At 42.2% G+C, this 12,306-nt stretch overlaps 1 protein-coding gene and 1 long non-coding RNA gene across 3 annotated transcripts in view; one reads left to right on the top strand and one right to left on the bottom strand.

Moving 5' to 3' along the window:
* Nucleotides 1-12,306, bottom strand: part of LOC139103836 (uncharacterized) — a 43,473-nt gene that overhangs the window by 5,062 nt on the left and 26,105 nt on the right. The gene's annotated exons all lie outside the window — the stretch shown is intronic.
* On the top strand, nucleotides 1,679-11,463 carry Vha100-2 (V-type ATPase subunit a family protein Vha100-2). Of its 2 annotated transcripts, none has more exons than XM_070658487.1 (14): nucleotides 1,679-2,128; nucleotides 6,225-6,364; nucleotides 6,621-6,800; nucleotides 7,021-7,149; nucleotides 7,267-7,343; nucleotides 7,485-7,611; nucleotides 7,856-8,032; nucleotides 8,147-8,359; nucleotides 8,450-8,663; nucleotides 8,765-9,191; nucleotides 9,283-9,410; nucleotides 9,487-9,719; nucleotides 9,855-10,255; nucleotides 10,333-11,463. In XM_070658487.1, exons 2-14 carry the CDS (start codon nucleotides 6,248-6,250, stop codon nucleotides 10,427-10,429), a joined length of 2,520 nt encoding a protein of 839 aa, XP_070514588.1. In that variant the 5' UTR covers nucleotides 1,679-2,128; nucleotides 6,225-6,247; the 3' UTR covers nucleotides 10,430-11,463. The 2 variants fall into 2 exon arrangements, with proteins under 2 accessions (XP_070514588.1, XP_070514598.1); XM_070658497.1 differs by having other exon boundaries at nucleotides 1,679-2,323.

Below are 12,306 nucleotides of genomic sequence, written 5' to 3'. Positions count from 1 at the left end.
ATCTACCGATAGTCAAAATTCTTTAAGACGACAATCATTAATGTATTATAAGCGATTATGCAATTCCATAATGTCTACATATCGTCGATATTAAAAAAAAAACAATAGAAAAAAAAATGCAATTTTCTGAACACGGTGAGAAAAGATTAATCGCATAAATCATAATGTAAAGAATTTCGAATTCACTTAACAGACTCAAGAAAAATAGTCACAGCACTCCTTAGATACTTAATCATAAATATTCATACGCCGATACTTTGCGAGAAATCTTAATATTTTTTTTTTTTTTTTCGGCAATTAGCAACCGAAGCGAATGAAATGCCTAGGTCCACCTCGACGAAACGGCGAAGCGATGTTGTTGAAACTGTCATGTGAATTTAATGATCTAATCTACGGACGTGACGTCACGCGTAGCCTTCTCGGCGAAAAATGCGCTTGCGCGTACATGCAATGTAATAATGCTACAATTTCATCGTTCCGCATAATGAAAGATGTCACTGGAGATACGGCAATTTGCGTAACAGTTAATCGGAGGCCGCGCCGCGACGGCGTATAAACCGCAGAAGTATAATTTCCGACCTTACACGATTTTATTATGATTGCCAGGTGGACCAAGTTTCCACGAAAGTTTTCAATGAGATCTCGGAAACGGCTATTCTTATTTATAATTCCACGTCGACTAATAACGCTGACCGAGACTTTAATTAGAAACTTCAGCTTTCGTGCGATTTCTAATCGGCAGTCGGACTCGTTAACGGAAGCGTTAAAAAAAATCCCGTCGTTCTTAATAGATCCTTTACGGCTTCTTTATTTTTTTTTTAATTTCTTTATTACATAAAACGTCTTTTTCTTTTCGAAGAGCAAGTTTGGGAAGTCCTTCGCTTGCAAAGGAATATACATATTATAGACTTTTTAGTCGTGCGAGCAATATTGAGATAGTCGAAGAGATAACAAACGTTTATACAAAGTGCGTTGCACAAAGGTAGCGACCGACACCCGCCGGCTTATCATTTTCTTTATCTGGGTATGTAATAGTCGCCAAGAAGGGACGACGGCGTCGAAGCTCATGAAAGTTTGGCGAAAAAGTTTTTCTCGCTGCAACAAAACCAACGGCACGCTCTCGCTTTTAGAATCTAAAGGTGCATTTCGTCTTTTATATCTGCGTTTTTGCGCTAGGCACGGCGTCGGAATAGAAACAGCCGCAGGAATAATTCATTGTTTCGCAGATATCGCTCAGGTGACGAGTGTAATCGCGCGGGTTTATCGAGTAATTCACGAGGTACGATTGCGATTTATAGGACGAGGAGTGATTCGTTGCATCATTCGCAATTACGCGTGACCAATATTAACTTTGTCGTCGCTCCGTTACGCGCTTTTTTATCTTCCGTACACGGCGCGGTCCAAGAATTACGTGCGCGCGCTCGATCGACGGCCGTCTCGTTCAAAATAAACCGCGAAAGGCACGCTGAAACGTAACTCGTTTAAAACGAAACGCGCTATCGAATGTCCCACGTTACACCATACGGACGAAGGATGGAAAAGGATCGCGAGGGACATTGGAGAGCGAAGATAAGACTTTAACGAAGTATCACGAAGAAGTTGCTCGGTAGTTTCTTTTCCTTTTTTTCCCCTTTTTTTAAGCGTAATCGTTATCTGCGTTTCCCACGTCTTTTCCGGCAATGCTTCCGTCCGCGCTCGTCGAGATCGGCGCGCAGTTTTTAACGCAGTCGATTCCGACGTGCCACGTTACACGCGCGCGTCGCGATACTGCCCGGGGAGAATGTCGCAACCGCGTGCCGTATATTTGCACGGCGATCCGGCAATCAGGTGCACGTATGTTAAAGCGGCCAGACAAAAGAGACAACACTTCGCCGCAATCCGCTCTTATCTGCTAACGCAAGATCGTCACGAGTTCTCCGGTTTTCCCTCTCCTTTTACTTTTTTTTTCCCGCGCCCTACTACTCGTCAGCTTGCACATCGTCAAGGTGGGATTTATTCGTTCCGTCGGGTTTGGGCGACGGGATCAAATCAGTCGTGAATATTATACCTGTGCGATCGAGGGGCTGGAGGTTTTGTCGGTGTCCGCAAGTACCCGTGATTCGCAAGCTCTGCCGATTCCCGAAACGAGGTTTGCGTTTCTTTTCTAGTCGCACAACGGGGGAAAGGATTTAATCCGGCGAGGCTGATCTTTCAGGGACAGCACGGCCTCGGCGATTAATATTCGAGAAACGCGTACGGAAACGCGCCCCGCTTGTCAATCGCGAAAATCGTCGAGGCGTCTAATTAAACAGTCGCGCGATAACAAACTCGCAAACCTTAAAAGGTAGCTGCTTCGTAAAATATTCCTTTCTTTTTAATTTTTATTTCTTTTTTTATTACTATCGTTACTATTTTAGTTCCAAGCATACGTGTGGGACGAATTTTGTGTATCGTTTGTAATTAACATTTACGTATTCTTTGCTCGCTCGGTGGTCTTGACGCACTTATTGACACCGTCGAAATCTTAATTAGCTGCCTGTCGAAGATGACTAATGAGCCGAGCGACAGGCGTATCTGTATTTGAATAAGTTGGTACACACGAGGCCTGAAGACGGCGCGTTTCCGCTCGTTGCATTTCGCTCAGTGATTTACATTAAAAAAAAAAAAAAAAATATATATATATATATATATATATATATATTCCTCGCTCTTTTCCGTCCGCCGTTTTAAAATCCCAGACGCTCGTGCAAAGTCATCTTCGTCAAACACTCCGCATTCCGCGACGTCTTAATTGCAATTTAGCTAGAGTATAGGCTTCCGAAAAATGATACGCTGGACTTTTTCAAAGAAGTCAGACGAATAGAGGCAACGAAAAGTCGCTCAGCCGGTCTCACGTTCCAACAGAATCTCGATCTCTGCGCGGGAAACTCGACGCGTTTCGCACGAACGTCGTTTTCTCGTTCTTCACCGTAGACGTTCTATCTTCGAACTCGCGGAGAGGATCTATTATCTTCGACGTTGCGTAGCTGATACCACTGTCGGACATCAGACCGCATACCTGATACCGCATACCATACGTTAAACTAATCCGAGCGAGCATCTGTCATGCAGCAAACAAGCTTGTCGCTTGCTTTGGTACTTAGCGATGCGACAAGTCGTTTTGAAAAAATTTTGCAAGTAACTCGTAATCGTGAAAAGAAAAAAAAAAGAAAAAGAAAAAAGGCGGAATTCAGACTCGAGCCTATAGTGTTTAACTCGCATCGCTGATCTCCCAGCTATTCTCATTGCCGTTCGCAGCTCACATCGCGATCGCCCATGGCTCATCTCGCACACCACGTTGAATCGGACCCAACGACCAAGTCGTAAAGTCCGCGATAGTACGAGACGCGCGTGCAGTCGTGCGCTATCCATTGTACCCGTTTGAATTCGCTCGTACGTTCGTTACGTAATCAGGTTCTTTTTTCTCCTTTTTTTTTTATTTCTTTCCTATTCCTGTTCGCGCGCATTGCTTATCATCGCGGTAGTGCCACCGCGAATCGACGCTTAGCTGGTGTGGATAGAATTTTCACGCTACTTCTTCCGTACGCGCCCGTCAAAAATAAATCTCTACGGATCGACGTCGTAGAATTAATTGACTCGAGTGACGCAATTAGCACGACGCTTCGAGCTCGTTTTTTTTTTCTTTTCTTTTTTGCCTCGCGGGAAGGCAATCGCGGCCTCGTAGAATCTTCGTTAAACATGTCCCGGTGATTTTTATGAATTATAGATCAGCGGAGCTTTCCAAATGATCGGCTGAATAAAGCGCTTTCGATTTAATTTCAATGATAGCCTTGAGTTCAGATCTCAATCTGGGACAAATTATGATATTGCTGATAAGCCGAGACATGTGATGTTGTCGTCGTATTATCGCCGTTATTAGCGCGTATAATTTCACACGTCAATATTTTATTCGCGGGGAATAATACATAATATTTAAATATAATATTATTAATTATCTTTTTCTCTCCAAATTGCTTACGTATCGCTCAATCGACGCGTGCTCCTTTCAAAAAAATACACATCAGCAAAAATATACATATGTAAGAACGCCGTCCCTGGCTTATTGGAGTTATAACCTAATCAGCAATTTCATTAAGCGGTTATTTCTTCGTACTTTTTACTGACGAAACGGCCGCGGCGCTTTTATTCCCGCCGCACATTTTCTCCGCGCAATTATTCAAATTGTCTTTCTCCGGCCAGCTGTTCGAAATATGTATAGCGCGCTCCTACTCTTAATTAGCTTATCTACTCTCCTCTTCGTCGTAACGGAAATGCGACATTGTTAAAACGTGTACAATCCGTCTTTGTATTTTCGCCGTATAAATACCGCGCCGTAAAGCGTTCAGACCGTCCATACAATTTCGCAGGAAACCAACGCCCGTCCGCCATCAATTCGTAGCTTCGCCTATTTACCACATTTTCGCACGCGACATTGTATATTCTGCAATTACCGGCCACATTCGATGACGAGGGCGACGAACTTTGGCACACGCATCTGCCTCTTTAATACTTTTTTTTTTCCTTCTTCTTCTTCTTCTTCTTTTTTTTTTTTAATCTAACGTAACGTAATATTTTTATATCAAGTGGAACCGCGACTAAAGCTAATTTACAAATATTAAAGAAGCGAAACGAGCGAGGGAGTTCCTTATAATATTCGCCGGATCTGCACGTGCAACAACGAGACGAGCCACTTAGCCAATTACAGACTGTCGTGCGACCAAGTAATAAGAGAAGGACTTGCGACAGGCGGACATTAAATTTAGTAGCCATCTCGACAGAAATTTTGCTGGACTAGTGCCCGCGCTGCGTTTTCCCCTCGTATTGTTTTCTTTCAGAATAAGACAACGCATTATGTAACTGTTGTAAATTATCTGTGTTGATTCGGAAAGTGTCAGCCTAAGCGTTCAGTTGCATCATTGAAAAAGCGTATTTGTCACCTCGGTTGCGACCAGAAATGCTTTTCGTAGGAAAATGCGCTGGTCGAGGCGATCGGACCTTGAGACGTTAATTAGTCAACTTGATAACGTGCCTTTCAATGTCTCTTCACAGTTAGCCACGAGCAGCGGTGTCGTGATAAGCGAGTCGACAAAATTGCCCAACAGGAATGTTAATTTTTCAACACTTAGCGAAGTTGGGGTGTTACTCGCGCTGCAAAAGCAGCTTCGAGAAGGCTTAAACAAAAGGAATAAAATACTTTTTTTTTTTTAATTTACCCTGCAATATTTTTATAATATTGCACGGCACGTGAGTTATTGCGTCTAAAATTCCGGTGTTTCTTAAACCCGACAATGCTCAATCTGTACAATGCTAATTATAGAGTCATGTTTGAAAGCATACGCGTAATGTCGGCCTGTTTTTTTTTTTTCCTCTCTTTTTTTTTTAATCCAGTTGACAGGCCGCGATAAGAGTGAGAATTTAACCCGGTGAGGGTGTGCCGACGTGAATGTAACACTTTTGTTCACGCGCATATTTATGGAGCGCCTCCGCTTATCTGACACTCCTGTTTATCCTCGCGTCTCCGCCGACCGCAAAGAGCAACCTGATGGAAGCGGCGCCGTAAAACTTTTCGCCTGAATTTTCGGCCATCAGATTGCGTCACGTATAAAGGCCGCTTAAAATATGATTGCGCATCTCCCGTGTCGTCACGTCACATCTCGCGTGTGTTTACCGATAGATAAGGTAACGCGAATTTGATAGCGACTCCTCGTGCGTCGCTCTCGCGAAAAAGCCTCGGTCCCGCGAGATTGAGAAAAAAAAAAAATTTTGTTTAAGAACCTAAAACACTCGGACAGTTTTTTTTTCTAGCGACACGGTAAGTCCTTAATCTAATGATCGTCCGCGTTTTATTTCTTTGATCCTTTCCGGCGCCTTCTGACTTTCCTTCTTAAATTGTCTTTTAAAGTTTATTTAAATCCCGCAAACACAATTAAGTAATGGAGACGTACAATACGTGAAATCGCGTAATAATTCCGCCGACATAGTAACCTCGTTTTTATTTTGCGCAATTTGTTGTTACGTTTTACGCGGCTTGTTTTCTTTTTTTCTTTTTTATCGACAATGTGTGCGTCGCGCTAACGAGACGTAACTACAATTGTCTTATCTAGTATCAATGTTTGCGCGATATCTTGTCGCTTAAGATCAACCCTCTTCTAAATTTTAATGTATAACAGCAATTTATGTAAGAAACGCTACTTCTTTCGTCGCAGGATAAGGTCAAATCGCTTTGAAAATGGGGGCGATGTTCAGGAGCGAGGAAATGGCACTTTGCCAATTGTTTATTCAACCGGAAGCGGCTTACCTTTCCGTTTCCGAACTTGGGGAAACCGGCACGGTGCAATTTCGTGACGTAAGTTGAATTAACTGTAATTCCCATAGATAATAATTTTACATAATCGCAGCTGACCTGACTAGCGGTTTGTCTAATTACAAATATTTATAACTTGCGAACGTGCCATCCGACGCACGATTCATTTTAAACCGTTGTCGCTAGTTGGTCCTTGAAGTGCATTCGTTCGTCATCAAAATTTATACGCCACGTAATAATTGTTATAAAAAAAAAAAGAAAGTGAACTGATCACGTTTAATTTTAACGGTGTGTCTAGCTGAACGGTGATTTGAATTACTTTCAACGAAAGTTCGTCAACGAGGTCCGGCGATGCGACGAACTGGAGCGCAAGCTCCGCTACATCGAGGCGGAGGTGAAGAAGGATGCTGTACCGATCCCGGATAATCTTACGGAACTACCACGTGCGCCTAATCCACGTGCAATTATCGATCTCGAGGTAAATAATATTCCAAATTCGTCAGCATGCGAAATAAATCCGAATAAAATTAATAAAGTTTAAAACCCATTTTTTTTTTTAAAGAAATGTTCGTAAAATATTAATTACATAAAAAAAAAAAATAAATTAGAACGTTATTGCTCGCAAATTTTGATCTTTGATCGCGTGATTAGTGTGGCGCACAAGAATAAGATATTCGCATTTTCTCTTTTCGCAACAGGCGCATCTCGAGAAAACGGAGAACGACATACGAGAGCTGAGCCTGAACGCGGTAAACCTGAAGAGCAACTATCTCGAGTTGACGGAATTACAGCACGTGCTCGATAAGACGCAAGCGTTTTTCACGGAGGTACCTAAAGTAGTTCAGCAGCTTTTGCTCGTAGCGCCGTCCTCCTTCGTGTAATCGATGTTACCATTTTGTCGAAGAATCAAGATTCGTATCTTCTTCTTATATGTATATCAACAGGAAGAGGCCAATGACACGATCACCAAGGCGCTCGAGGAAGCACCGAATCCCGTTGTCTCCACTCGCGGACGTCTGGAGTAAGTCTCATGTCACTTAAGCCGATTTTCCCTCCCGCATTAAATCCTACGCGCGCCGTAGCGATCGCGCAACGGTAGCAGCAAATAAAAGCCGAAAGAGACTAATGTTCGTATAATTAAATAACGCCTTCTTCGTTACAGATTTGTCGGTGGGGTAATAAATCGCGAACGAGTTCCGGCCTTCGAGAGAATGCTCTGGCGCATATCACGCGGCAACGTTTTTCTTCGGCAGATCGAGCTTGATAAGCCGCTGGAGGACCCAGCTACGGTTAGCTCCGATTTTTCTGTCCATTTTTAACTAAAATATTACTGGACTCATTGCGCTCTTTTATCTTTTTGTACGGCTTTTAGCGCGTGAAAAAGAGGTAGAGCAAGCAAAATGGAACCTAGCGTACCTCGAGGAAAATTAATTTAACTTCTTTTTTAACACCCTTCTCGTAAAATAAGAATGCTGTACGTTTCGTCGTCGATGAGGCTGATTCTTTTTTATTTTTTTCTGCGATTGCTTTCAGGGCAACGAAATCTATAAAACGGCCTTTGTGGCATTTTTTCAAGGCGAACAACTGAAGAGCCGTATTAAAAAGGTTTGCACCGGCTTCCACGCCTCGCTCTATCCGTGCCCAACCAGCCACGCGGAACGTCAGGATATGTTGAAAGGTGTGCGAACGCGACTAGAGGACCTTAAAATGGTAAGATTGTCGACCAAGAAAAAAAAAAACATTATAAACGTTAACGTTTAAATAAGAATAAATTTTATTTAATCTAAGCAAATTTTTATTATTTGGATAATTTTTCCTGTCAAGGTACTGAATCAAACTCAAGATCATCGCCAGCGTGTCCTGCACAATGTAGCAAAAGAGATACCAAACTGGAGTATCATGGTGAGAAAAATGAAGGCGATTTATCACACAATGAATCTGTTCAACATGGACGTGTCTAAGAAATGCCTTATCGGAGAGTGCTGGATGCCTATTGCCGATCTCGCTACCGTGCAAAACTGTCTTACGGAGGGCTCGGTTAGTATTCGCAAAAGTTTTAGTCAAAATTAAAATAAGAACAAAGGAATTGTGGGAGTTTTTATTTTATTTTTTTTTATTTTTTTTTAGCGACAATGTGGCAGCTCCATACCGTCTTTCCTCAATGTGATTCACACGGATGAAAATCCTCCGACGTTCAACCGTACGAACAAGTTCACGAGAGGCTTTCAGAATCTAATTGACGCGTACGGTGTAGCGTCGTATCGCGAGGCCAATCCGGCACTTTACACTATCATCACGTTTCCCTTCCTCTTCGCCGTCATGTTCGGCGATGCTGGTCACGGTGAGTAAATTCAGACGAGCAAGCGAAACAAATTATTAGAAATATATATGTATATTTTTTTTATCAAATAATTTCTACGAGCACGTGGCGTGTTGTGCTAGGTTTAATATTGACGCTTTTCGGCTTGACTATGGTGCTGATGGAAAAAAAAATCAACGCGAAGAAGTCGGACAACGAAATCGGAAATCTATTTTTCGGCGGTCGTTACATCATTCTTCTTATGGGCCTGTTCTCCATCTACAGCGGCTTCATTTACAACGACATATTCGCAAAGTCAGTTAACATATTCGGTTCCAGTTGGAAGATCAGGTATTCCTACGAGGATATCAACTTAAACAAATCCCTAGAGTTGTCGCCGAATCGAAACGAGAGTTATGTGCAGTACCCCTATCCTCTGGGCATAGATCCCGTCTGGGCTCTTTCGCAGAATAAAATTGTCTTTCACAATTCGTTCAAGATGAAATTGTCGATCATCATCGGCGTCGCGCATATGATTTTCGGCGTCTGCATGAACGTCGTCAACATGATGTAAGTATCGCAAGCTCGGTTAAGAACCGCATTTCAATTGGCCGAAGGTTTTTTGCGACGCATTGACGTTGCAATTTTTTTTTTATTTCAGATATTTCAAGAAATACGCTAGTCTGTTTCTCGAATTTTTACCGCAATTGCTCTTCCTCGTATGGCTATTTTTCTATATGACCGTCTTAATGTTCATTAAATGGGTTCTGTACGAGGCCGAGGCTGATGGTAAATATTAATTTATTTTTACGTAAGTGATCGCGATATAAATATAACGCTTTTAACGTAATACTTTTTGTTACAGATCCAGGAAAAACTCCAGGCTGTGCGCCGTCAGTATTAATTACATTTATTAACATGATGCTTTTCAAAAACGCCGTCGTACCTAAAGACTGCTCTCAGTACATGTTCGAGGGACAGGATATTCTGCAGATGGTTTTGATTTTCGCCGCTCTCTTGTGCATCCCGGTGATGCTCCTGGGGAAGCCGCTGTACATTATATTTTCAAAAAAAATGAAAAATGACAGCAAGGTTTATGTACGTAGCTTAATTTACTTTAAATAATTACCGTGAGTATATAAGAAAAAAAAAAAAAAAATGACGTCTCGCGTTTAATCACGTACACGAACGAGGCACTCGAACGTTTGCTAACGTCGAGCATATATTTTTCAGAGCAACGGAAGCGCGTCCCAGGATATCGAGCTGCAGACTCAGGATCTGCCGAGAGATTCCGCGGGGACCAGCAAAGACGCAGGGAACGACCACGACCACGACGAAGACAGTTTCAGTGAGCTAATGATTCACCAGATTATCCACACGATAGAATACGTTTTGTCTACCGTATCACACACCGCTTCCTACCTACGGTTGTGGGCCCTGTCGCTGGCTCACTCTCAACTATCGGAGGTACTCTGGAACAGAGTGCTGCGAATAGGCTTGGGTGCCGAAGAGGAACAGTACGTCAACAGCATCATTTTATTCGCGGTGTTTGCCGTCTGGGCATTCTTCACCGTCGTTATTCTCGTTTTAATGGAAGGCCTCTCGGCATTTCTTCATACGCTTCGACTTCATTGGTAAGTAATGCTTTTCCGCTGCTCAAAACGGCACATCGCCATTGTCCATTACTATTTAATATTCTTCAATACTTTAGGGTCGAGTTTATGAGTAAATTCTACGAGGGTTTAGGACACCCCTTCCAACCGTTTTACTTCAAGAGTATTTTAGACGCCGAGGACGCCGAGGAATAATTACCGCCGCTAGTCTTCATAGCAATAATCGTTAGATTTGTAATTACTAAATATTACGCGAGAAAAGTTCTTTATTTTATATTACATATACATATATATTTTCGTATACGAGGCCTTGTCTTGTTACCCAGAGAAGTATCAAGAAAGAGCAAAACCAGATTGCTTTAAACGAGTCTGACACTGTGCCTTCTTCAACAATTACAGCCGTCGTTAAAGTGTCTGTGCACCCTGGCCGAATAAAAGTTTTAAAAGAATTAATTAAACTATTTAAATAAGTGTATCAATTATTTTACGTCGAGATAAAATTCGCCGTTCCGAGCGAATTATGATTCGTTATACACGTCAAGCGATTTTGCTCGCGATTATTTTAACGGAAGCGGGGAAATTTATGTAAAAGACGCATGTGATTTAGCAGCTACGCTGCCGCTGATGCTGCCGAGTGCGCATTATATTCATTCCATTAATTACCTAGTAACGTGGACATGCCATCGTCGATGTAGCTCGTCATTAAGCACGTCGCGCATTGTAATATTTTATGATGTCACGTCTATATTCTCCGCGCGGAGAAGCGGTAATCGGAGCCGTTTTAGTGCCACAATGAAGAAATTAAAAAAAAAAAAAAAAAAAGTGATGGAGTCATCGATCCGAATGCCGCGCTTTACCGTTCGCCCGTTGTTCGACGTACCCCGGACAAGCGGTGAATGTACATTCTTGTATTATTACAGTACAAACCCTCCCAGAGTGATTGGTAACCAAAAGTAATTCGAGTTGCGCGAAGTTACCATTACGACTGTATCCACCATTAGGTATTAATGTGACGCCGAGAAAAGTGCGATGTTCCGCGCACGCACTTGTGCGTGAAATATTCCCCGAGATCTCGATCAGTAGTTTTCTTCGTTAACGCGACTTTCAGCTCGTGAGTTTTGGTGAATTGGTGAAATCGAGATCTCTGGGATAATAAATTGTGTATATGTAGATAGATTTAACATATATTTTATCGATGTGTGTTAAAATAAATTGACGAGTATTGCATACGCCAACGTGTAATCAGTGTGTCCTCTTCGTCGTGCAGAGACAAGTGCGTAAGACTTTTTTAATTACGAACGGTTCCCGTGCGACGCGATGTGTCGTTGTATCCTTATTGCTCACAACTAAGTCACCGGGAATTCGTAATTAGAACACGTCCAACTGTTTTACGGTGCGTCCGAAGATGCTATCGATTTAATTAAAGTCTGGCGGTACGATAAATTGATCGCGAACCGGCTTTTCAATCGACTCGAGGAAAAAGTTCTATCATTCGAATTGTCGCAAAGGGAGATATAAAAGCGCAATAAAAAGTTGTTGCTCAAGGGAAACGGCAGAGCTTTCGAGCTCTGCCTGGAAAATAAAAACTTGAAATTAATATCTGTCCCTATTGCATTCGGGGAAAAAAAAAGAAAAAAAAAAATACATAAAAGATAATAATTTGAAATTTTTTTTAAATGATTACAAAAAGATTAGATTAATCAAACGTAATATAATAATCATCCCCCGTTTGCTACTTAAAAAATATTATAAAAAAAATTCAAGGAAATGTTATTTGAAAACTATTCGCCGGAACTATAATTTACAAAGTTACGGGATTCAATATTGTAGATCGCTATGCAGAAGTCAATTTCTCGAACGCAGGGCAACCGGGGAGGATTAGCGGCGTTCAATTAACTCGAACCAACAGCTCTGAAGCTATTTGATCGCTATTGATTGCGCGCGAGCTCTCGTATTTCGCGATCTTTCATCTGTACGTAAACTCGGTTGCACGACGGCACTTCCGTGATCCAATTCAGCGAGAGATCGAATTTGCGGCAGCGGTCGGCACCGTGTTTGACAGAGTTGCGCGC

The sequence above is a fragment of the Cardiocondyla obscurior genome, linkage group LG01 (assembly GCF_019399895.1).
Source record: "Cardiocondyla obscurior isolate alpha-2009 linkage group LG01, Cobs3.1, whole genome shotgun sequence".
Classification (NCBI taxonomy): domain Eukaryota; kingdom Metazoa; phylum Arthropoda; class Insecta; order Hymenoptera; family Formicidae; genus Cardiocondyla; species Cardiocondyla obscurior.
This window is presented reverse-complemented; position numbering and strand designations above follow the sequence as displayed.